Source organism: Zeus faber (genome assembly GCF_960531495.2).
Source record: "Zeus faber genome assembly, chromosome: 6".
Lineage (NCBI taxonomy): Eukaryota > Metazoa > Chordata > Actinopteri > Zeiformes > Zeidae > Zeus > Zeus faber.
In genome coordinates, this window is record NC_137201.1 from 32,710,466 (window position 1) to 32,736,209 (window position 25,744).

At 52.9% G+C, this 25,744-nt stretch overlaps 1 protein-coding gene across 1 annotated transcript; it reads right to left on the bottom strand.

The window, feature by feature from the left end:
• Positions 1-25,187, bottom strand: smad6b (SMAD family member 6b). Its single transcript, XM_080002578.1, has 4 exons — positions 23,700-25,187; positions 20,173-20,229; positions 18,752-18,829; positions 1-933 (listed from the first exon to the last, which is right to left on the bottom strand). Exons 1-4 carry the CDS (start codon positions 24,478-24,480, stop codon positions 392-394), a joined length of 1,458 nt encoding a protein of 485 aa, XP_079858704.1. The 5' UTR covers positions 24,481-25,187; the 3' UTR covers positions 1-391.
• Between the last annotated feature and the right edge of the window lie 557 nt (positions 25,188-25,744).

Genomic DNA, 25,744 nt, shown 5'->3' on the forward strand with positions numbered 1-25,744 from the left:
GCGAATACTTTATTATCAATGTGTGAATGGTGTTAGCTTTTTGTCTGAATATTAATAGTATACGAAAACTATACACCAAATCCAGGATCATCCTAATTTTGCTGTATAATTTCTCAAATTGGTATTGAAGATGTTTATATATACATATATATATACATACATACATACAGTATATGTATACATATACATACATACATACATATATATATGCCAAAGTGCATTTTCCATTTTCTTTCCTCTTGTACATTTACACATTGCACCATACATAAATAATTACATTGTAAAAATGACTCCGTATTTACAAGTATAATATATATTTCATATAATATATAAAACTTTATATTAAATCTAGGTAGATGATATTTGGGATCGTTTTGCGGGTCCGTGTGTGTTATCTGTGGCTGCTGAGCAGGACCTCCAGCCAGCAGGGGCAGGAGGTGATGAACTGTCTGGAGTAGCACGGGCCCCAGCCCTTGGCGAAGCTGATGCGCACGCTGTTGGGGTCGTAGGGTCCGTCGGGGAAGTCCGCCTCGGCGCTGTGCCGCAGCAGGCTGGAGCGCTCGTAGTCAAACACCTTGATGGAGTAGCCCGGCATCACCTTGCGCACCACCAGCGTCCGGCTGCTGGGAACGTCCAGCGTGGGCGAGTTGACGAAGATGGGGTGCTCGCTGCGGTTGTACGCCCACACGCCGTCGGGCTCCTTGCTCAGGAGGATGCCGTAGCCGATCTTCCCCCGCGTCCGCTGCACGGTGCTGCTGCGCTGCTCCAGGTTGAGTTGGCCCAGGCAGAAGCCCGTGCCCTGAGGTAGGTCGTAGAAGATGCTGACGGAGTGCTCGTACACGGCGTAGAGGCGGCCCACGCGTGTCCGGTGCTCCCAGTATGCCACGTTACACCAGTGGCTCTGCTTGGGGGCGTCGGGCGACATACTGGCATCTAGCGGGGCACAGGGACAAAGATGGAGGACGCTGGTTAGACTAAACATAAACAAGGAGCAAACAGGGCTAGTAAAAGGAAGGATTACGTTAAAGGGGATTAGCTATCTCTTTTTACTGGTCACAGCAGATGGCCACACTATAAATACTGAAGGAGGCATTGTATTGAAATCTAAGGCTTGTATAAATACTGCAGCACGCATACCCTTCCAACACACACACTCACACACACACGTGTACATGCACACACCCACATATACGCACATGTACATGCACACACGCATCCACGCACATGCACATACACACACACACACGCACGCACGCACGCACACACACTAGATATTCTGGTTAGGGGCAGCAGAGGGTGTTGTGAGGTCAGCCAGACGGAGGAGCTGCACCTCCTCCCTCCGCCCCCTGGGGGCGCCACATAAATCACACAGCACCGACCACCCTTTCCAGGGGAACTAAACTACTGCTCACACACATTCCAGCCTTCAACGCACTCTCTGTTTGGTTAAAATAGATTTCTTTTTTTGGGATTATACTCAACGTTCCAGTAAAAAAAAGGGACTTAATTCCCCCAAATAGCTCGGGTGTAGACGCAGCAATTAAAGATTTAGAGACAGTCAGCTGTCACACTTCCCACATCCTAAACAATTAGCAAACAGCGATGGCTGCAAGACGTCCTATCAATGGTTTTCACAGGGCGACGCGGCCGCCCCATCCCGACCATCTCCCTCCAGTAAATCAGCTTGTTAATTCAGCTTTCATGGCTGCAGTCCGTGAACTCTTTTCTGTGACAGCTCTCAGCACTCCGATATGAGTTACTGCTCCCCAGGTGGACCTTTATCTTGGCCACACTAAGCAGACGCAGCGCTCTGCTGGCGGCTGCTGGCGGATGATGGGGGCTGATCGGGGTTGCTGGGGGCTGATGGGGGTTGCTGGGGGCTGATGGGGGTGACGGAGGCTGCGAGGCTGCAGTCCACGCTGCTTATGACGGCTCGCGGTGCAGGATGAAGGAGCGCGTCAGTCCATTCACCCCTCACTCCTTGTGTGTGTGTGTGTGTGTGTGTGTGTGTCTCTTCTTCCCTGCATTCCAGAGGGGCGGGGGGGAGGGCCAGGCAGGGGGTCTCCCTCCCCCCCACTCCTCCCCCTGCTGTGGACCCAGGGACGGCATTCAGCTCTCTGACAACTTAGCACAAGCCCCTGACCTGCTGACCCCCCAGCCTTCATGCTATCAGCTCCCATTAACTCACACACAGAGTGATGCCATTATTTTGCTTCACAGAGTCTATTGGCACAGAGGATTTAAAGCCTGGGCCTGTGGCCCCATTCCTTTCAGTCCCTCTGCTCGCAGGGCTTAATGACCGCCCGTCCCATTAACAAACGCCTTTAAGGTGGAGCGCTGCAGTTCTGCACAGCCACAAACTGCCTCCCACCCGAGCAAACTATTCCACTGAGTGACCCACGCTAGTAAAGTTTATACAAAGATTAGCAAAAACATTGACCAGACCTGTGTAGACAAAATGCCTGCTGGTTCAAGGCTCACTGTATTGGGGCGAGAGGGGGAGAAAGGGAGGAGGGAGCGAGAGAGAGAGAGAGAAAGAGAGAGCGAGCGGGGAGGGGGTGGAGGTGGAGAAGGAGCTGCAGACATGCTCTCTCTGTGTGTTTGCGCACACATTGATGGCTGTAATGACCCCCCCTCTCTTCAGGGGCCCCAGCATGCATGTGCCATTAGTGAATTCCTCAGCCTTCCACCGCGCTCTGCCCTTACTGCAGCGCCGCCCGGCCACACAAAGAACGCAGCCCCAAACTTGTTTATGGCCCTCTATTGTCTCAAATCAAATGGAGCCTGCACATCAAGGTAAACTCCCTTTGAAAGTGTGCACACCGAGACAAAAGAGCAAATGGCCGCCGTGGAGACGAGAGGAAGAACAGAAGGAGGAACAACTCGGTCGACGGTTTCTAGTTTTCACACGTAGGCTGGAGGGCGCGGCTGCCGGGAGCGGGAGGAGGCTCCACGCCGAGCGAGCGCCCGCTTCAAGCCGCCAGAGCTTCCTGTGGACCGGAGCGACGTGCGTCCGCTGGGGGGTTTTGGACGTGAGCCCCGTGTTTGTATTTTTCGGCTGAACCCGTGTTTTCGTCTGGAAGGAGCCGGAGCAGAGGGCGGCGTACGTGTCAGCGTCGGAGGGTGGCGGGGGCGTCTTCCGTCTCCGGTCCCAATGTTTGGAGGTTTTTTTGGCGCTTTCCACGCTTTCTCCTGAGGATGCCACTTCCTCCGCTGGGCTTTTTAAAAATTAACCCCCCCCCCATCCAGAATATTCCACTTCCTGCTTTCCACCTTAGGTTTTCTCCAAATGGAAAATGGGTGCGCCATTAGTTACACCGTGTATCGGCACCGCCACGGCAACAAGCGGTAAACAAAGCAGATTCTCACCAACACCAGGCTACCGGCCGCTGCCAATGACGGGGAAGCGAAACGAGCGACAACCCAAACTGGAAGATTTTTCCGTCCAGATATCTGACTCACTCAATAGAGCTCATAACAAGATGCTAAATCCCACAGTCCCAACGGGGCAGAATGAGTGAGGAAATGGTTTAATTTAATAGCAGCCTGGATAATCGTACCTGACTTTTTGCATCCATTCTAATTTGTCAAAGACGAGTCGAAACAGTAAGACGATGTCTGCGGAATCAATGTAAAACTTAAAAATAGCTCAGGATGAAAAAAAAAAAGAACAAGAAAGAAACACTGAAGGTGCCCTTTAAATATTGGTTTCCTCTTATAAGAGAAAAGAAAGAGGGAAAAGTCAAATGAAGTCGATAACTCGCGGCGCCCCACGCTGCGTCGCTGCGCCTCCATGTTAGATTCCAGGGCGTCTGCTGAGGGCGGAGTCAAAAGAGGCTGGGAGCAATTACTGTGGTCTGCATTCATTTAACCCTGGCACCTTTTAACAGCTCAGTTTACCCATTAGGAGAGCGGCACATGTTATTATTGTTATTTTATTCTCAAAAGCCTCTCCTCTTAGTGTCAGTCTCAGCGCGGACGGACACGTCCGCCCCGCAGCTTCTGCACGTGGCCACGCCCAGAGCCACCGGGGCCCGGGGTTTAATCAACTCCGAAACGAGTATTTAAGTGCTAACCAGCAGCAGATCGGCCCAGCAGGTTGAATCTCATCTCATCTACAGAGCCGTCTGCACCGAAGAGAAAATAAATATTGGTAATAAAGCGGCTGAGTGGTGTAGTGTGTGATAAGAGCGGCATGTGTGTGGCTACCGTGTGCTTTCCCGAAAAGGTAAAGAGATTACCAAACTGAACACACACACACACACGCACGCACGCACACACACACACACAGGGCTCAAACAGGCGCAGCTCCAACATCTGCTGCAGCACGTACAACACGTCAGCGTATAATCACACGCCGCGGCGCAATCACACGGCAAACACAGATACTTAACGAGCCTTTTCTCCGGCGCGGGGCTGACTTTGATTTCCACAACAAGAACTTCTCTCCATGGAAACCGCGGCGATGCGTTCCCCTCGCCTTTTTCTCCACGCCGGCCCAGCGTGAGCGAAGAGGGGTGTCGCTGGACGCCGGAGCTCTTCCCCGTCGGCGGCGCCGGGACCCGCAAAGCAAACGGTGACACGCGCTCGAGTGTTTGAGCAAAGAACGAAAAAGCGCCGGGCGTGTCCCAGCGCCAGGAAGGGCCGTTCCCCTGCGATGCTCAGAGCACGAGGTCCATGTGCAGCGATCCCAAAGAAAACACGTTATCTTGTTTTCTTTTCCGAAGTATATTTGGATCTTAGAATGCATCTCGTAAAGCACTTAGCCGCAGAGTTTTGCTTTACATAAATATATTTGTGTATACGCCAGTAAAAACCCTTTAAACTCCACAGGTCAAAGCGTGGAAAGCGCAGATCCCTGTGCTTCCAGACCCTGCACTCCAAAGCGAGTTTGGATAATTAGCTCTAAGTACACCAAAAAGGAGGCTTTAAAGTTTCAATGGCAATCCTTGATGATCATCCAGTAATGCTTTTAAAGGTGGAATGAAAGGAGGGAAAAAGAAAGGAGAAAAAAACAACACAGCAGAGCGCAGGGAGAGGGAGAGAGAAGATCTCTGCCCCGGGGTAAACACAGCTCGGCAGCCTTGGAGTGAGATGAATGGCAGAGCGAGTGTCGGGGACAGGAGGACAAACAACAGCCAGCAACCCCACCCCACCGACCCCCCCGCGCTGACATCTACCCGGCGGGCTCCAGGATCCTTAGAGCTCCAGGATCTTCAGAGCTCCAGGATCCTTCGAGCTCCAGGATCTTCAGAGCTCCAGGATCTTTAGAGCTCCAGGATCTTTAGAGCTCCAGGATCCTTCGAGCTCCAGGATCTTCAGAGCTCCACGACCCTTAGAGTTCCAGGACCCTTGGAGCTCTAGGACCCTTAGAGCTCCAGGACCCTAGGAGCTCCAGGACCCTTGGAGCTTCGAGCCCTGTCAGGCTCCAGGCCCCTTAGAGCTGGGGGGGATGGGACAGAGTGATCTGTTTCTCATCCGGTGCCAGGGATGAAGGGATGAGATTCCAGCCATTAGACTCCACCGGTGAGCTGAGCCCGTAGAGGGCTGGGGGGGAGGTTTGGGAGGGTGGTGTTGGACTTCTTTTTTTCTTTTTTTTTTTTTAGCAATGAGTGTTTTCACCGTGCGCCTGCAGCAGCGTGCACACGCCTCCCCGTGCACATTCTCCGCTGTGTCGCCGTGTGCGCACGGATGTGTGTTTGTGTGCAGCGTTTTAAGATGTTTCTCGCGTGTAGCAGAGCATTCCTGAACCCCCTGTGTTTTGTTAGATTAAACCTTCTTTCATAACTGCTAAAACAAGACCGCCCCCACCCTCCCCCCATCCCCCACCGCCCGCCCCAGTGTTGAGATTATGGGATGGCTCTGTTCCTGTCGTCCCCTCCTCCTGCAGCCGAGCTCCCCAGCAGGCCACAGCGAGCCTGGCGTCTGGGCTATCTCCCCCATCAAAGTCAGCTTTATCAGGCAGACACGCTAACTGGAGCTGCTCTTGTACGTCTATGGATTTTTTTTTGCCCGAGGTCTGGCCTTTCTCTGCTCCGAGAGAGAGAGACAGGGAGAGGGAGAGAGTGGAGGTAGAGAGAGAGAGAGAGAGAGAGACCAAGAGCGAGAGCGGAAGAGAAAGTGAGAGAGCGGTAGAGGACACCGAGGCCCAAATAATCTGGAGAAACTGAATCCCGCCGGCGGGCCGCTGGTCGCAGGGCGAGCGCTGTGCATTGTCACCCACTTCCTCCACACTTTCCCTGCTCTGTTCCTGGATTTCTCCTTGAGGGAGGGGAAACGCTAGAGCCCTGATAGCAGATAACCAACAGAATCCATAAATTAAATCAATAAACACGAGAGGGTGTAAAAAGCGCAGGAAGGCGAGGCGGCGAAACGCAGAGGAGACGTCTGGGTGTGACGGCGAGAGGCCCAACTCAGACGGATCTCTTTGATTTTATTCACAGAACGCACGTCTGATTGCCCTCCAGTTTCCCTGCGTGGCTCCGCAGTGTGTCTGGAGACAGAATTATTATATTTATATTATATTTGTATTTCGCACGGATGACGCAGGGTGAATGCAATACAATTAGTGTCGAAAAAAATCAAGTCTGCATCCCAGGGAGCTTTGCACAGATCTCCCTTGTTCACTCGTTTTATAGGAAAGGAAATCTATGAATACTGTGACTAAACTTTTAAACTAACTCTAGTGAAATGCCTCAAAACTCTCTGATGGGCCATCTCTCACTGCAAATTTTTTCAGAAACGTATTTGGTGTGTTGTTTCGATGAAACAAGATCAATTTTCCAAACAAGTCAGGCCTCTGCGATGAGCAGGGCTGCGTATTGGTACCTGCGTTTCCCCAGCGTTGAGTGGCACGGTGGCGCAGTGCATTGCACTGCTGCCTCACAGCAAGAAGGTCCTGGGTTCGATTCCCGCCTGGGGCGCTGTTGGCACCGTGCTCCGGCGGGTTATCTTCCAAAAACAGGAGCCTTTCTGTGTGGAGTTTGCATGTTCTCCCCGTGTTCACATGGGGTTTCCTCCACCTCACGTCAGTAAGGACCCCCACCAAAAACATGCACCATCATGGTCTGACCAGCGATGGACACTTATCACCTGGTCCCCGGGCGCGTCCACGTACGCTGCCCACTGCTCCTGGCTGTGCCCCCGGAGGAAGGACAAGCCAGGATGGGTCAAAAGCAGAGAATCCATTTCACCGGCCACCATCAAGCATGTGCATGTGTGCATGTGTGTGTGTGCAAGCATGTGTTGTGGAGTGTCGTGTGACGATTAAAGACTGTTTCTTCTTCTTCTTCTTCTTCTAATACTTTGAAGGTATCCATCAAAATTACCCAATACCAAGTGGTTTCGAAACTTCTCCAGTCAAATGATACCTGCATTCAATCCTTTTTAGAAGTACTCTATTGGCATTGGTATACCTTTAAGGGTACTGGTACTGGTTCTGGCACTGACACTGGTACTGGTACTGGTACTGGCACTGGGACTGGTACTGGCACTGGGACTGGTACTGGTACTGGTGCTGGCCCTGGGACTGGTATTGTACATTTTTAAACAACACCCATCCTTGACGACTCGTGAGACCAAACTGTGCTGATACTCTGAACTGTAGGACACCAAACTGACCCCAAAATATTTCACCGGAGACATTGAAACATGGGGAACCGAGCGCCATGACGTCCTCCTGCTGCGTCCTTTCATCGCACAGGAAATATAATAAATATTATCTTCTACCAAGAGAAAAAAAAAACAATGGGGGGGGAAACGTGTCAACGCCAACCCAGAGCCACGTCCAGGTTAGGGCTGGGGGGGGGACGTGCGCTGTGTCCGGAGGGGACGTGGGAGGGAGGGGACGTGGGAGGGGACATGGGAGGGGACGGCGCTCCATCAAACCTGCGCCTGACGTCTGGGCGGCTCTGAAGCTCAGCAGAGAAACATGAAGGCAAAACACTCAATGAACTTCCTGCTGGGTGGCGCTGCCCTTTGCCCCCCCCCCCACAAAACCTATCCAGTGTGTTGGCGGATGTGTGTGTGTGTGTGTGTGTGTGTGTGTGTGTGTGTGTGTGTGTGCAGGGGAGGACTGAGCCAAGTGGGTTGGAGCGTTGCAGTAGAGACCCCGCACATTCCTGAGCTCCCCCTCCTCCGTGCTCGGTGCCTCCTCACTTCCTCCTCCGTTTGGGGGGTGGGGGCCACAGGGCTGCCTTCCTCCCCCGTCCCCCGGAGCCGGGGACTCGCTGGGACGCACCTCGGCGCCGTTTCCCCTTCCACCCCGGACCCCAGAGCGGGCACCGGAGGCACCTTCATGGGCAGCTCTGAAGATATGTTCGAAGACACGATTTGTCGTCTCCCCCCGGGAGGAGCGTCCACCAGGCTCCAGTTATGGTTTGTTTTCTCATTGTTTCAAAGTGAAGTTTGTGTGCGTCAGTGTGTTTACGTACCGGACGGATTGATTCCAAACGCAGAACAACAAGGAACTCCATTATTAAAAGCTATATCAGCCTGACTAATTTAAAGCGAAAGGCAGGTATTTGGTTTCGGCGGGGCGGGAGGAGGCGGGAGGAGGGGTGGCGGGCGGGGGTGGGGGGAGGGTTGTGGCGGGCCGGGGCGGAGCTCCGTGATGGACACAGTCACCGTTCAAACAATGGTTTGCTATTGATCCGCCCCGGTGGATCAGAGTCTGTGAGGAGAATGTGTTCTGTCAGGATAATGTGGCACCGGAGTTTCTGTTTCAGTCACAACACTCTCCGGGCTGTAACCCACACTGCTCCGCCGCGGGCATCCAGACACCGGCCCCCCCCAAACAAAGACCCCCCCCCCCCCCCCCGCTCTCCGACACTCTGACAAGCCTGCCCATTCACAACAAGCAAGACATTCATTAAAAATGCAGGAGTGAACATTTCCAATAATTCATAAAGTCCTTCCCTGTCAACATCTGCAAAGAATCCTGCAGCTAAAGGGAATGGCAGGCTTTCATTAAGTAAATTACGTGCTGGCAGCCGCTGAGAGGGGAAGAGGGGGGAACTACAGCCAGAGCGCTAATCTAAACCGTACCCTGAAACGCGACAGCCTGACTGCACGTACTGAGCCCAACAGCCAAGGCCTTAGAAACGCACACAAATATGAGATATGTTGAGCACACACACACGCACGCACACGCGCGCACACACGCACACACACACACACAACAAAAGCAAATATCACCGTCCCTGTGGAACGCAATCAATGGGAATTTTGAGCCTGTTTACAAACTCCCAACGGCTTCACCCCCGTGCGTAGTTTGCTTCTTTCAGAGTTGTATGTGGTCTGCCGACCACAGGAACATTAGATGCAGTTTGGGCGCACGCACCAAACAAAGGGAGGAGCTGGAGGCAGTGTGCAGAACAACGACAACGCAGGGTTTCCTGGCGGGGAACGCACGTCGACGCGCAGGTTGGGAGGACGGATCCGAAAAAAGCACTCTCTGGAGCGACATCAAAGGCTGCAAATCCCGTCCACCGTGCCGGGGCCCCCGTGTTCGGACGAGGAGGGCGGAGGGAAGAGAGCGACGGTAGATCGGGTTCACGACAGTGAGAGAGAAAAAAGAAATAAATCAAGCCAGTCCCTATTTTGACCGGCGTAGAAGCTCGTGCCTTAATGTTCGTATGCACCGTGAGGTCATATCCAGCCTCCTGGAGCTGCAGGGCTTGTGCGGGGATGTCGAGTGACACGGGCCCCTCCAGTTAATCCTCACACAGCATTCTGAGGGCTCCAAGAATGCACCGGCTATTCTGAGTTTCAAAAACACTGACAGCCATAGGTTCAGGCACAACTGTCAACGCTCCTCTGGGGAGAAAGGGGAAAAAACATTCTCGAAATCTATTTTCGCCGGCGATCGGACCACGGGCCTAAAAGCGCAGCCGGGCCTCCGCTGCTTGGACTCAGGGCAGCGGGCGGAGCGGGCAGAGTGGTCGGAGTGCGGGAGCAGCGCCCAGAGCATCTTCCGCTGGTCCCGCCCCCCTCCCCAGATGATGCAAGGCGAGCACATTTGCAGCAGGCTGCGGCTCAAACGCGCCATTGTTCCTCCTCAAAGCCCGAGAGGAGGAGCAGCAAAACAGTAAAACTAACAGTCGGACATTCCATACATTTTTAATGGCATCGCGCCCTCGTTATTTGTTGCTGTAACCCCGTGGCCCGGGGCCCAATGAATGGTGCCTTTGGTGGAGGCTGGTGGCGGGAGGGTGGAGGTGGCAGCAGGACGCCTCCTGCACCCACCGCAGGGTGAGCTCACCGAGCCGGCCTGCGAATGCAGATTATGGGATGTGAAATGACAACCTGAGCCGGTGACTTCTACGAAACGCAGAGCGGGGGGGGTTGTAATTTGGTGTTTATTTATTTACCCCCCCAAATTTCCAGGCTTTCATTGTCCGTGCTCATTGTGCAGAATGTCTGAGTCAAAAAGACATCGTTGGATGACACAGACGTATGTTTCCTCTTCTTATGTCAACACACACACACACACACACACACACTGTACTCTGGCGTGTACATGGTTCACGCTCTGATTTGACGTTTCTCTGCTAAAGCTCCTGGACAGCACAGGGACCTCAGCACAGACCGCTGGTTGTGCACGAGGTTGCAGCTGAAAATATATCAGCAAAGGCCGTGCGATTTCGGGCCGAATGGCCGGCAGCACTGGCACCGCACCGCCTTGCCAAGAAGACGGATAAACAGCCAGCCCAGCAGGCAGCTTTCTGTTGACATATTAAGAGGTTTCAGGCCTCTGCAATGACTGCTTTAGATTAGCACGGCTTTCGCTTTTCAGGTAGAGGTCACATTACCTCATGGGTTCTCCTCATGCTCCTCGTCAAATAACACAGAAAGGAGCTCACCCTGAGAGAACGCTCGTTCAGGTAGACGGCGCGGACGCCAGTGGGATTTCTACACACTATTTTTTTACGCATATTTTGAATTTGAGCCGAAGGAAACCTGAATGGAAATGCAAGAATGGAAATAAAAAACCGCCGGATTAACAAAAAAGAGCCTGAGCGCTTGGCTGAGGTGGAAAAGTTGTGTAGTCGTGCTGTCATACATCCAGTGCTGCACGCCCAGGGGCTGGTGCATTGACCAAAAAGGAGTCACGCGATTTAAACAATGAAATACCGGAGTTGACCAAAAGTTAGGTCACACTTAATTTCCCTTAAGACTTGTTGGATAGCAAGTTTATATTCAAAGGTGTTAAAATACACTGAGAGGACAGACGGGGACGTCCGCCCGTTCAGCACCGCTACGTCCCTAAAACCACCGTCTCTGTTGTTCCCAAGCAGGCATTAACGGCTCCCCTTCGCTTCGCACGGGACGTTGTTTATTCACATTGATACCAGCTCATGGAAACACGCAGCAATTAGCTTTTCCTTTTGTCGACTTGTTAAACTTGCATTTAAAAACTGCCGCAACATTTGGACGGAAGCGCGAGCGCGGAGCATTCACCTTTAAGTCGACGGAAAATGCCATAAACAAGTCTGCGGCGGCCACCGAGTCCCCGTTTCTGCCGCGGAGACGTCCCCGGCCCCGACACGGAGACGGCTCTTCCAAACCCCTGGCATCTTGAAGTCTTTATGAAACTCAAACAAGCTGCGCAGGAAAGAAAAAGATCCTAATCTAGCGGCCACAGGACTTTGTTGTTGAACCGCTGAGAGGAGCCAATCTGTAATACGACCAAAACACGAACTAATGCGGCGGCCGCATACGTTCAGACGCACGTAAGCACGAATACTTCAGCAGGGAGGGACGCGAGTCACAGGCGAGGATGCTTCAACGTTCTCCTTCGGCCGAATTCGCTTCCTGTTTTCACCCCTACAAAATCGGGGCGCGGTTGGTAGGTGAGCTGTCACCATGGTACTACCATTACGGTGGCAACCAGTGATAAACAAAGCAGATTCTCACCAACCCTAATATCCAGCGACAATAATGGAGGATGGAAGTTGAAGATACAAAAAAAAAAGATTTTCTTTCCAGATATCTGAGCCAATCAGAGACCGAATGTCATTTAGTCATAAAGAGGCAGAACGACAGGATAACCACAAGCCACTTTTTTACCAAGTACTGTTTTAACAAGAGCTTGGGATTTAAAATTTGATTTGATTTATTTTTTAATTTTCAAACACGTACGGCACTGACTGTGGAGTCAATGTGTCGCCGCAAAGAGCTCCACAGGAAGGAAAAACAAACTATTAAATTGCTTTAAAAATGCAATAAAAAGAAAACCGGAGCTGGTCTTCAAGTCCTCAATAAACCCGAACCGAAAAACCTTGTTTGTGACGCACCACCCTCTCACAATACTGAGAATGGGAAGCCAAAAAAACAAAAACAAAACAGCCTTATCGATCTTATCAACGGCGCTCTCTTTTTTCCTGCGCTGGCAGTTGCGTGGGGAAACGGAAACGGAAGCTGCCTCCCGGGCCAGGGACGGACACTTGAGGGGCAGAGCAGAACGTGTGTGAACGGGGGGAGAACTTCAGGATATACGCCTGGAGACCCCCACCTCCATCTTTAAATACTATGACCCCCCCCCCCCCCCCCACACACACACACACACACACACACACACTAGATACTGGCCTTCTCGTCAACATTCCGATGTCCCCCCCATCGTCCAAGGGGCAATCCAGCGCTCTGCCTTGCTACAAAACCCAGGCAGCTTTCTAAAACAGGATGTTTGTCTGAGGCCTCCTTCCCCTCAAATAAACAATCCGCAAAACCTGATTTCGGCAGGCGGGCGCGAGCACTCCAGTCACATTATTTTCCACATCCCGTATCCTGCAGCACTGGGGCTCCTGGGGGAGTGCGGGCGGGCCGGCCCTGGGCAGGATCGGGGGCTGCGGTGGAAACCTGAGGCCGGGAGCCAGAGGCTTCAGGGGGAGAGATGGGCTCCTGCGGCCCGGGGTCCGGGGTCCGGGGCAGAGGAGGGTTCCCAGGACCCCCCCGCGGACCGGGTCCACTACACGGCGGACCCCAGCGGGTCTCTTCAGAGCGGGCCGGCCGGTTTTCTTCTAAAGTGCAGCTCATCCCCAAAGGATGGAGGCATGGGACGGCAATTAAACGGGTATGTTGAATATGCTGGTTTCTGTGTCATGCGAGTTGGCACCCGTCATAAATTAATCAGGTCTCCGTGGACTTGGTGTGTTATAAATGATGTCACCTCCATTTTGTCACCCGGGCGTCCCAGTTTAGCTCCGGAGACAAAGTGGAGCACAACTCCAACAATGTGCACAATATGCCGCCGCGCTGAGTGAAGCACACGATCTGAGGTGGAAAAACACGTCGGGACGGTAGAGAACGAATTAGAGGTGGTGCCCGTGTTTTTCCAGATGTCTAGATGTGATATTTAATTAGTCTCTCACAGAAGTGGAGTCACATGCCTTCAAAGTCAGTCGACATTTATGGATCTGATCGAATCCGCTTTAATCAAGAGCAGAATCACATGCCTTAATTACACTGTCTAATTACTGCACTCATTTCCACTGTCTCTGACACACACACACACACGCGCGCACACACACACACACACACACACACACACACACACACACACACACACACACACACATACACACACTCACAAAGCTGGCTCAGGCCTAGAAAGCTGTGTTGTCTGTCTGTGATAAAGATAATTCAGGGTTATTTTCGTCGATCTTCAGCCCCGTTCACACGTAGTTCCGGGTAAATTACTGGGATAAACTTTCCGGCACCGCGAGCGAGTTTCACTATTCAGAGATGCAGTTACATTCAGGAACATTTCCGTCTTGCACCTTTTCACACATGCCATGACAATGCCGGAACAGATGGGGCGAGGGACAGTCCGTTCCAGTGTAGACGCCATCGTTTGGACAATCAGTCGACGTACAATCTGAATGGGTTTTTTTTTTTCCTGGCTCTCAGAGACCAGCGATTCGCTCCCTGTCGCCCCGCCCCTCCTCTACGCAATAACCCTACCCCGATGTTATTAAATTAGCGTGGTCATTTTCGACCTGTCCTACACTCTCTGCCTCCGGAGAAGGGATGTTCTCCACCCGTTCTCCCTCTCCCCTTCGGGTCGCTCCCTCCCCGTGCTGCGGTGCAGCCGGCGGGCAAGCGGAGCTCTTGGTCCCGCTGCCCCCGCACTGCACCCATCACTGTAGAAGACACGTCTAGGGTCTGAGAGGCATTTTTAAGAAGAAAAGGATAAAATGTAAGAATAAAATGACCTGTCTCCGTAGAGACTGTACGTTTTTCAGTTTCTCGTCTTTGCAGCCGAGCGCCACGTTTCGGACAAGTTAAATTTTTTCTTTCGGAAAACAAATAACTTTTGAAATATTTGTACAAAACAAATATTTGTAAAATCCCACTATTTGTGCTTTGCGACACCGTATTGGGATTCGGCTCCACCCCACCCCTACTTTACGTGTGTGTTCCAGCAATGTTACTGCTTCCATTCACAACACACGTCCTGGCATTTTCCCGGACATGTTACCAGGTATTGAGGTGGGAAATTGACAAAACAGATTTCCCTGCTACCGTTCACACATGACCCCATGCAGAAAATGTTCCGGAACATTTCAGGGATAGACTGCACATGTAAAAAGGGACTTTAGAGTTCCATTTATTTGCGCAGATAGGTGTGGTTGTGTGAGAAAGAATCTTAGAAAAATGTAAACCCCCTTAAAACAACACTGGACTGGGCTATTGGGGGCGCCTGCTTGAGGAGAAGCACCTGTGATTTCTCTGAACAATCAGTTCCATTACTTACATAAGGTCCTTCCCATACAGGTCCTAACTGCCTCGTTCTACCTGGAAGAACAAGTCAATATCCCGGCGGCCTGAGGGACCATCGACAGCGGCCTTACCTCGGACTGACCGAAACAGCAAGGAATTAGCACAGCTTGGAGCCCTGGTAAGTTCATGGTGTCCACCCGCCTTCTCCAGAAGTGCTAAGGCATTCAGTTTCTCTCTTTCACGACAGAGGAACAGAAATAACAGAGGACAATAACTGGGCACATTCTCAGGTACAGTAAGCCCCCCCCCGGGGTGCTGCATCACTCCCAGAAAACTCTGCACCAAGAGCCTCCGTTCACAAGCTCACACCACCATCATCAAATCCCAGCGGTTTGATTGAAGCTGCGGGCGGAGGACATGGACCAACGAGCTGCACCGGGTCAGGAAGGTCCGGCAGGGCACAGAGTAAACCCCCCCCCGGCTGGGAACACGTCTAATCTCTCGTCTCCGGTCGTAGTGAGAGTGAGCAGCCTCCTCGTTCCCTGCTCTATTTATGACAGCAGCACCACAAAGCAGGAGCAGAACTATAATGAAGAACTGACAAACATAAAGAGGCCCTAAAGTCAGAGGCTAGCTGACTGACACAATGAAGTCAATGTGTGTGTGTGTGTGTGTGTGTGTGTGTGTGTGTGTGTGTGTGTGTGTGTGTGTGTGTGTGGTGGGGGGTGGGGGACACACCCCTTCAGACAGTCATACAGGAAGCAATGAGACCTGCTTCAAAGGGCTTGACGCTGATGTCCACGACGTGGGCGGAGGTGCGGAGGAAGCAGGTGCGCGGGCGGAGGGACAGACACATTCACCCGGTCACACGGTACAAAGATCCCGCGGCGCGCTGAGGCGGCGACGCCACCTCAAACGCTCCCATCCGGGGGGCTTTTGGGTTTTCCCCTTGGTGTCTGAACCCCGGGGGAGACCCCGACCGTGCGTCCCGGAAAAAGAAATGCGCAACGACCCCAAATGTATCAGTCGTCGAAAATGGCATTTTCATACACAAAGCGCGGACGCTTTCTAAGAATCCATATGAACGTTTGATTTGACGACGCTTTGGGTAACAGGGTTTTCATTTGATGCTGATCCACACAAAATCAATTATCAACCTGTTGTTGAATAATAACTGGATGCATCCAGCTTGTTTAACTGTTACTAATCTGTGATGCAATTTAGTAATTACGCAGCATTAACCTTACAGCACAGCTGATTGATTTTCATATATATTTTTCATGGGAAACCAATGATCCGGAGGGGATGAGGGGGCAGCTTTCCTCCCTTTTTTCATCTAATCGTTAAAATAAGCTTATATTTCAGAACAGCTTGTTCTGATCTGTTGCTTTTCACCGCTATTGTTTGATTGTTTTGATGGGGTGTTTCACAAGCCCTGGGCTCAGAACTGTGGCTGCACGCTTGACTGCTCGTCCGCCGTCGACCCCTCGGACTGGTTCCGTCAGAGCTTTCCTTGTCCGCCTGTGAGAGTTGCATGAGATGACATGCATCCCGCTCCGCTCTGAGTGGCCGTAGATGAGGGGAATAGGGAAGGGGATCCACAGGCAATGTCATCTGTAGGTCAGCCACAAATTCTAAATAGACTAATCTGACCAATTGCATTATAGGAGTAGGCTACTGATGAGAAGAACAGCCTCTACAAGGAGGCCCACGGGCTCGGGAGCTGCACTCAAATGAACTCCGTGGCCAAGCTCCATTTGGCGACTTTGCATTGAATATGGCGTCTCCGGTGCCCAAAACCATTTACTCAGACCTGCTACCAAACACAGTCATACCGAGCGGCCTCAGAGATCTGACAATCTGGCTAACTGCCTAATCGAATAATCTCACAGCACAGAAAAATGTCTGCCATTTACTGCCATGGCACTTCCAAAGTCCACCGCACCGGCTCGCTCAAGCCGGTGTGAGCGGCGGCACAGTGGGAAGAAACCAAAGTCTAGTGTGTGGAGATCCTCCCTGCTCACCGCACTCTCTGAGGAATTGCGGTGCGGGCTCCGACAAGCCCCTCATTTGTTGACTCAGGGAGTGTCGCCGGCCATGGGGTGGTGATGAGGTGGTGACAGCATCCCTAACCCCGAGGAGGAGGAGGAGGTGGAGGTGGAGGAGGAGGAGAGGGGGCTCTGCAGGCCGAACACCTCACCCCCAGGTAGCCACACCTGCCTCTCAGAGCTCGGACCCAAGCGAGGGGGGAAATGCCGCCGCCTCGAAAAGGAAACAAAATGAGAGCTCCCTGAGTCCTAGTCCATGAACCTGATAGTGATAGTGATAGTGATAGTGATAGGGTTAGTTATAGTGATAGTGATAGTGAGTGTGAGTGTGAGTGTGGGTACACATCCAGCCTGGTCCCAGTTGGAGGGGGGAGGGGGGTGGGTGTTGACTCTCTGCCATGAGAAGGGAGTGTTTCATTTCAAATCAGGGGACAGGACTGTTTCTGCTCGCTTCCTTTGGTGTGGCCCCATTCACAGGAGCAGCCCACCCCTCCCTGAAGCCCACTCACAGCCAACCTAGATACAGCCCTGTGTGTGTGTGTGTGTGTGTGTGTGTGTGCACGTGCATGTGTGTGTGTGTGTGTGCGTGCGTGTGTGCGTGGACTGACTGACTGTGTGTGTGTGTGCGTGTTTCTAAGTGAACTTGGATCTTATTACAGTTTGATCCCACTCAAATATTTCTGAAAGAAAAACAGAGGAGGGGAGGCCCGTTCTGTGGCCAATGCGCACGCCCCACTGCACTGCTTCACTTTTAACAATGAAACCTTTATCTCGGAGGCTCACACTACAGCTAATGGCCTTTTACCGGGAGGAATAAAGCACAACATCGAAAAAACGAAATCACCTCGCTCAACTGTGTCGCTCACATTCGCGTGAAAGCGCAGTTCTCTGGAAAATACTTAAGGGGGAAGCAAGACGCTCCTTTTTTTCCCCCCGCGAGGACCCTGGGTCGACCGTCTCTAAACCAAATGGAACGCTGCAATTATCTACAGGGCGCAGCCGGATCTGTGATTTACAACCCCATAATAATAAATATGTGTGATCCGTGCGAGCCAGAGGGAAAACTCTGATAGTGAAGGTATTCAGAGACGCCGGCAGCCAGGCGCTCGACGAGACACGCGGCTCAGGGCGCTCCCGGACGGAGCCGGGCGCAGGCGCAGCCTCCACCTCCTCCTCACGGCCACGTTCTGCTTTTTTTTTTCTCCATCGTATTTTGTCCGAGGAGCGGATCGGGAGCCGCCGGCCGCCGTGGGGGCGGGCGTCTTGCCGACACCACCGCTCCCGCCCGTGACGCAGGGGGAGGGAGGGAGTCGTTCCTCCGACTGCCCCGGAGGCGTCGTCTGGAGGCAACAGTCGCTTCTTCGCGACAAGAGAGAACGAGGGCGGAGGAGTGGTTTCATCGCGCAGCGAGCAGGCGCGTTACACGCGGCGACCGTACGTCACTGTTTTTTCCCAAAATCTGCCCTCTGTCGAAAAATGTTTGGCGAGGATGGCGGACCTGACGTATGGCAGCAGGGAGCGAAATAGAACTACTAAATAAAATAAAATAAAACACTCGTGACGGCCTTTCAGTCACTGTGTCAGTCACATATTATTGTCCGTCTCTTTATTCAAACCACAACCCTCTGTTTGAGAACCGCAACTGGCGTCACTGAAAGATCGCTCCATTTTCTCCTGGAGGGTTGTGTTGTCAACGTCACATGGACGAATGAAAAGCTGTTGTGTGTCGGGCTTCAGCCCCTGCACTAATGGATGTGCCACCAAAACCAGAACCTCCCTTCAGCTCCTTCCTACGGAGCCCAAACGTTCAACCCAGAAGGAATCGACGCCGGGATTTCACCATCTATCACTGACCCCCGGGAGGGCGACGGAGAGGGGTCGTCCGCACCGCGTCGCAGCCTCCCGGTCCCTGTCCACAATTCAAAAGTACAAGCGTTCGAGAAGCAATTCGCTCTGCTAAAGTGGAGACAGACACTCACTTGAGAATTCCCCCGGGGTGATGTTTGGTGAGCTGGTTGCCTCCGTTTCAGTGTAAGACCATGTTGAGTCCGACAGATCTGGAAAAGCAGAGGAGAACATTTAGCTTTTCATCCCCTGATTGGAGCGGATCAGGGGCCGGGGCAGCGCCGACAGCGGCACTGCGCTGGAGGCGCCTCCGCTTCTGTGAAGGGGCAATAATTTGCAGGTTCAAACAGCGATAAGATCTGCCTAATCCCTTGAGGGACGACTACCTTTGGCCAATCAATAGGTGATAACCGTGAATCAAAGCTGCCGCGTTGCCGGTTCCTCTGGCCGCGAGACACAATGGCCGCCCGTCCGACCGCGCCTCCCACAGATCACACAAACAACGTCCACGTCCGTGTCTGTAAGAGACTTTCAGTAATCTTTCCCTAAATGCGGCGCTGAGAGCGACCCTTGTCCTTCACAGACGCTGTTTGTGTCTCCTTTCGACTTCCACGCTTCCAGCAGAGCTCTCCCCCCCTTCCTGTCGCCGCGCTATCCGGTACGCGCCGAAAGCCGAATGATCAGTCGGTCCCCGGGCCCCGGCTGGACAGTGTTGGATGGTGTTGCTTGGTCTCGGTAAATACGATTCCAACGCTCATAATCAAAATTAAACGTTTATGCTTAACCACGGGAGGAGGGAAAAAATAAATAAAATAAAAGTCTTTAACGAGCGGGTCGTACCTGGTGCACACCCTCCCAGTCCTCCCAGCCCTCCCAGCCTTCCAAGTCCTCCCAGCCCTCCCAGCCTTCCCAGAATCCCCTGCTCCAGTCGGGCTCGTGGCGCCAGGCCCCACATCCCACACAGCATATGACCCACGCTGGCTCGGCGGCCATGCTGACACCGTGCCACTCGCCCGCCTCAGTCTGAGCTCCAAGCCGCGAGGAAAGTTCCAAGTTAGTGTGCCTGATTACAGCCGTTAAAGATTTGTCACGTTCTTTGATTTCTTCCCTTCCCCTTCCCACAAGCCCCCCCCCCCCCGCGCCCGCGCCAAGGGAATAAACCCTAGAGACGCCATTCAGTTTTCCTGGGGTTATAAATGTTTCCTACTCTGTATCATGAAAACGACGCGTCCTCCGTGTATTTTACACCTGCTCCATTGAGTCAATTTTGACCTCCGCTTGAAAGGGGAACTCATAAGGGACCTTTCCGACAGGATCCTTAAATCAGTGTGAGACCCCGACGGGCGAGGTCTGCGCCGTCACGACTGACACGAGGCCAAAGGAGAGCCGAGGCCGCAGGACCCCGGCGGAAGGTCGCTCGCCCCGAGAGACGTCCGCACGACGCTTCCGCCCGAAAAACGGCGGGCGGTCTGCGGAGCTCCGTCCGGGAAAAAGCGGGGACGCCGACGGGGGAACAGGGGAACGGGGGAACGGGGGAGGCGTGCCGGTCACTCACCCAGTGGCTTGTGTTCTTCGTTGGGGGAAACCCTTGAGTACGGGGGCGGGGGTGACTCTGGAACACAAAGAGTTGCATCATTAACGTCGTCACGTAAATGCTCTTTAAAATAGAAATGGAAACGTAACCCAAACCCCCTCGGCTTAGAGAGAAGTAATCCAACGTCAACATGAGGCGCAACTCTGCGAATGCGACCCCCGTGACCTTTCCACGGCATTGGGCACCTGACGGGACTTATTAAAGGGATATTAACAAAGGAGGACGTTGATGGAGCGGAGCGACCCTGACGGAGGATCTGCTCTCCACGTTGGTCTGTGAGAGCTTGCTCCATCACAAAACACCAGTACGTCGTGTCATGTGGTGTCTCTGTGTTTATTACTTTTGCTCGAAATCAGGGCTCGCACTAATGCTTCACGGAACAAAGTTAAGAGCTCTTAAAATGCAAACCAGCAGTGTGAAAGCGTGTTGGACCATAAACTACATCTACCTCACGGAACACACGTAAACTCAGTTGACCCCGGGAAGACGTGCGCTGCGTCAATGATTCCAACACAAACCCGCGGAGGCTTCAGCAAATCATTCACCGCGATGGCCAATTTAGACGAAAACACCCGAGTTTGGTACGGCATCAAATGGCTCGAAATGACATGTTGTGTCGTTTGGGCAGATTTCATCAAAACCTAACCAGCGCCAAGATTTCTACAGCCACGGGAACCGACAACGGCGGCCGACGACTAAAAAGGTCAATTCCTCGCCATTCCTCGCTTTTTCGGGTTAGCGCGCTGCGAAAAGCGCGTGTCCGCCGCCGAAAAACAGACGCAAAGCGGAGGACAAAACTCACAAAGGCAAGGAGTAAAAGCAAAAGCAGGAAGGGAAAGCAGAGACGGAGCGGCGGAGCTGGCCCTGACCTCTGAGAGCGGCGTCGCGGCAGCGGGTCCTTTAAGACTGGCGGCAGTTAATTGCCAGGATCTGAACTCAGTCACTCAGATACACAGCGAGGCAGCCTGGCGCCAGGAGTGTGCAAACTGTATATTATCACCACTCCTTCACCTAAATAGCATGAGGGGACCTCCTTAGGACAAAAGGGCTTTTAAAGCGCAACTTGAAACCGATCTCATTTGCAAAGCATAATGCCTGGCCAAATAAAGGGGGGGGGGGGGGGGTTTAGCCATTGGAATCGCCCGAGCTCTTTCACCAAACATTAAAGTAGTAGATTGTTCGCGGCCGGACACGACCGGTGGGGGGGGGACACGCAGAGTTGTCGAGAGGGTGAAACTTCAAATCAAACGATGCCCGGTGGATCCAATCGCCGTGGAAACGTTGCTTGATTAGACCCTCTCCGTTGGCTTGTTTATCTGCTGTGAATAAAGATGGAGACCTTGAAGGACGCAGCGTGTCGCGCGGAGCTGGGGGGGGGGGGGGGGGCTTCTTCTTCTTCTTCTTCTTCTTCTTCTTTCTTCTTTGTTTTTTGTTTTACATGAGCATTTACAAACGATGTCAAAGCTGGTTATTAAGGCTGTGGTCTGAAGGCCTCCTTCTTCAATAGCATGAAAGAAATACCACTTCTATCGGGACACGCATGAGTGCATGTGAGCTATGTCTACTATGAGCCTAAGTCCCAAAAAAGGGCCGCAGGCCCCCCGCACGTCGTGCTGCTGCTTTAAGGGGAACTCTTATGTCTATTTCGGCGCCGAACAAACTTGATAATCCTCTCCGAAAAACAATCCACGGCGGGGCGGGACGGCGCAACGCAGAAAGGAGCGTTTTTGATGCGCCGGTGGCGGGGGGGCGCGCGCGGGGGGGGGGGGCCGGAGCCGCAGCACTTTCCCACGTCTGCCCGCTGTGCGTTCTGATATTGTTAGAGCCGTGACTTTGAAGCTTCTCTCGCCGCCAGCTGGCCCCGGTGAACGTGTATGTTATGGAAAATCTACCTCCTGTGCCAGTGAGGAGACAGAAATACAGACGCTCGCATCTTTACACGCGATACCAGGCGTTGCCATGGGGTCAGCGGGGTCGAGTGGCCCAGTGATTAAGGTTTGCCAAATCACAGGCCGGCCGCTGCCAAAATCGGGCCGGTTTAATGTGGGTCAATGAGGTTATCACACATAGCTCACTGTCTGCGAAAACGCACTTGAAGCCCTCGCCCGAGCAGCGACTGAACCAATCGTTGCCACTAGGTGTAAATATTTAAGTGGGGCTATAAACCTGGAGGCATGTCACATTCTCCTTTGGGAAAGCCCTGAGTTATGACATATCACTTACAGCCGAGATGGAAGAAACGAAACGCTTCAACGTGGACGCCGTGAGCAGCGCCCGTATCGTCTTTAGGCCACAACAACAAAAACTGCACCATAAAGAGTCCGGAACCGCCGCTCCGGTCACGTGCGGGAGAGCCGCCGCGGTGAGGAGCGTTGCCATGGCGAAAACAGGACAAATACAAACTGCCGCGGAACTGCCATCTTCCAGCCTGACGTGGACGGATATTCACTTTATGTCTTAATGTGACTCTGTCGTCGTTGTCGTCACGTTGGATGACGTCAGAGCACGGTTGGCTATCTCAGATCCCACAACGACCTCGTCATACGGATGGCCATACTACCTTATGTACCTATACTGTCACTTATATTAATAATACCCATAAACCAAACCAGTATGGCCTGTTTTATTTTGAAAAAATAAATGACAGGCCAATTAAAGCGGTTTAGAGTGGAGGAGCTTTTTGAGGATAATTAAAAGCTCCTCCATGTTTGAATTCTAACCCACAATGTGGTCTGACATCTGACAGTTAAATTGGTAACAAAGGTCTAATTACCAACATGGGCTATATATGCACCAATAACTTACATTAAAACACATTTTACAGAATAGCCAAGAAGTAACACAATTTAGATTTACATTATATAGAAAGAAAGTGGGAGATGTTGTGAATAGAACATAAAAAAGCGAGAGGCAGGAAAAGGCAGAAAAACTACAGAGAATTAGTTGAAGGTTTCGGAATGAATATTGTTTTGAAACACGCCTGCATGTTACATACGGTGGTGGAAGGTAAAGTGCTTTGTTACTGTACGTAAGTTCATTTTTTTTCCAAGTATCTGCACTTTGTGAAGTATATTCCCGTTTTGGAGACTTTTGACTTTTATTCCACGACATTTCAAAGCAGATATCACCTCATTTCTAACAGTCGTGTTACTTTAGTTGTTTGTTTAATTCTAATCAGGATTTATACAAAACCATGGACCGGATATATCAAACTGCTCATCAATGACTCATTGGCTCCATATCTCTGTAGATGATTGACACTATTTGTACGGTTCAGTTTATAATAAATCGTAATCGGGATCTGCGTGAGCATCACCTGCAGAAATAAAGTGACAGCAGCACATTACCAAGTGTTATACGATATATTATTGTACATCCGGGTTTGACAAATACTGTTATTCTCGATACGTTTAGGAGCAGGTAATGTGTACTTTTTCCGAAGTACAAGTGTCAGGGTGTTGGTGCTTCTACCTCCGGCATGCTCTTACCTGGCCCACAGAGCCGGCTGTAGTGATAGGGGTTGCAGCAGACCGTGGGGGAGTCCAGGGCCCCGAAGCTCCTGCACTCACAGAGTGGTTTGAGCTGGGCCAGGTGCTGCAGGTCGGACCAGCGGTACAGCTTGCACACCAGCAGCTCTGGAGGGGCCATGTGGCCCCCCAGCCGCAGCTCGGCCCGGGACACCATCACGCAGTCGCTGGGCATCCCTCCGCGGGACTCCACCGCCTCCAGCAGGGTGTCCAGCGTCTTCTCTTTTAGTCTCTTCAGCAGAGAGTATGTGGCTAGTTTGAGTTCCTGCTCCAGCACCGTGCGCGGCATCGCCTCCTGCGCCTCCGGGGAGCCGGCGTCCCGCGGCCCGAGGGTCCTGAGCACAAAGTGGCACGACCCCGGCTCCCGGACCGGGGCCGCGTCCGGACCCCCGGCTTCCGAGCGGTCCCGGTCCTTGAACAAGCAGCAGGTCACCGTCCTGCCCTCGCCGTCCTGCGCGGACCGGGGGCCGCGCTGGCCCGGGACGCACGGCGCGGCGTCGTCCCGCTCCGCGGCGCCGCCCGGGCCGCTCCCCGCGGGGCTCCGGGCGCACAGCGCGGCCCCGACGGGCGACCCGCAGGGGGTCATCGGCCTGAACTCCGTCTTGGGGATCTTCTCCGGGTTGTTGGCGCACGGGTCGTCCCGGCGCCGCTCACTGCCATGTCCGCCCCCCGCCTCGGTGTCCGGGACCAAACGGCTTCTCCAGAGTCGCCGCACAAGACCCGAGCGTCTCGTCCTGAACATACGACAGTTTGAACGGAGTGTTTTCTATGGAGCGGACGGCGGAGGGTCACGGAGCCGCGCACGGTCCCCCGGGGACATCAATGTGTGCGGGGAGCCGTGCAGTGCGCGCACAGCCAACTGATGCGCGTCGGCAGGGGAAGCGCCACATAGAGTCCGGGCGACACGGACACGCGCTACACGCACGACGCGGCGATCACAACGCGGACACCCACACGCGCGGTGCGTGGACACAACATGTAGAAGCTGCTTTTCCCCCCTGCGAGCACCGCGGCACGGCGCGTTTTATTCAGCCGCGCTGGGCGAATAGGAAAACACCGCGCGCATTATAGCGTAACGACACCCCATAATAATAAACCATAATAAACCCGAGGCTCGGCAGAGACACCCTCCACCCTCCACCCCCCCACCACCACCTCGCAGCTCACGGTGACTTCGGGGACTTTTAAAGACGCTCGGATCTGCTGCGGAAGCCGCAACGAAGCCAATTAATCCAAATTAAAAAAAAAAAAAAAAAAAAAATTAAAGTATAATTAAAAAAAAACCAAAACAAAAAAAAAAAAAACAAACAACAACAACAACAAAAACACGCAAACGAAAAGACGCGGGGTCTGGATCCCGGGTCCACGGATCAGGCGCGGCCACGGTTAGAATCCAGAGAGAAATCCACAGACGCGGAGGGGGAATCCTGCAGAGGCTGAGACGCTGCTGCCGCTCCGCCACTCGGTCCCGAACTGCGGCGCCGCGCTCCCTCTCCGCCGGTCCTCCCCTCTTCTCTTTTTTTCTCTCCCTCCCTCCCTCCCTCCCTCTCTCTCTCCCTCACACACACACGCACGCACGCACGCACGCACGCACCCCCTCTCTCTCTCACACACACGCACTCACGCACGCACGCACGCACACGGGGCCCCCGAGGAGAGCGCTGGAGCCATTGGCTGCCTCCCGTCATGTGCTCGTCTAGACACTTTGGCGGCTCCGAGCTGCACTGATTGTTGCGCAAACAAGGTTTCAAGTTTCCGAGGCCTTAAAGGCGCAACATCCACTTTGCACAAGTTTACCGGGCGGAACTTTATTTACCCGCCGACCCGGGTGTTTATGATACAAGGGGTTAAAAAAAAACCCAAACAAACAAAAGGGCGTTCAAGTAATAAAATAAAAAAAAATAATAATAAAAATGTTAAATCGTTAAGACGCGGCCATGCAAGAGGTGCGTGACCCCCCCACGTGCAGCAAGTTACATGCACCCAATAAATTGATATGGAGACCT

Coding starts and splice junctions, on each gene's coding strand:
- smad6b (XM_080002578.1), bottom strand. CDS start 24,480: ATGTTCAGGACGAGACGCTCGGGTCTTGTGCGGCGACTCTGGAGAAGC. Junction 20,230..23,699: donor CAGCCGGCTCTGTGGGCCAG/GTAAGAGCATGC, acceptor TTTGTGTTCCAG/AGTCACCCCCGCCCCCGTAC. Junction 18,830..20,172: donor CGAAGAACACAAGCCACTGG/GTGAGTGACCGG, acceptor CTGCTTTTCCAG/ATCTGTCGGACTCAACATGG.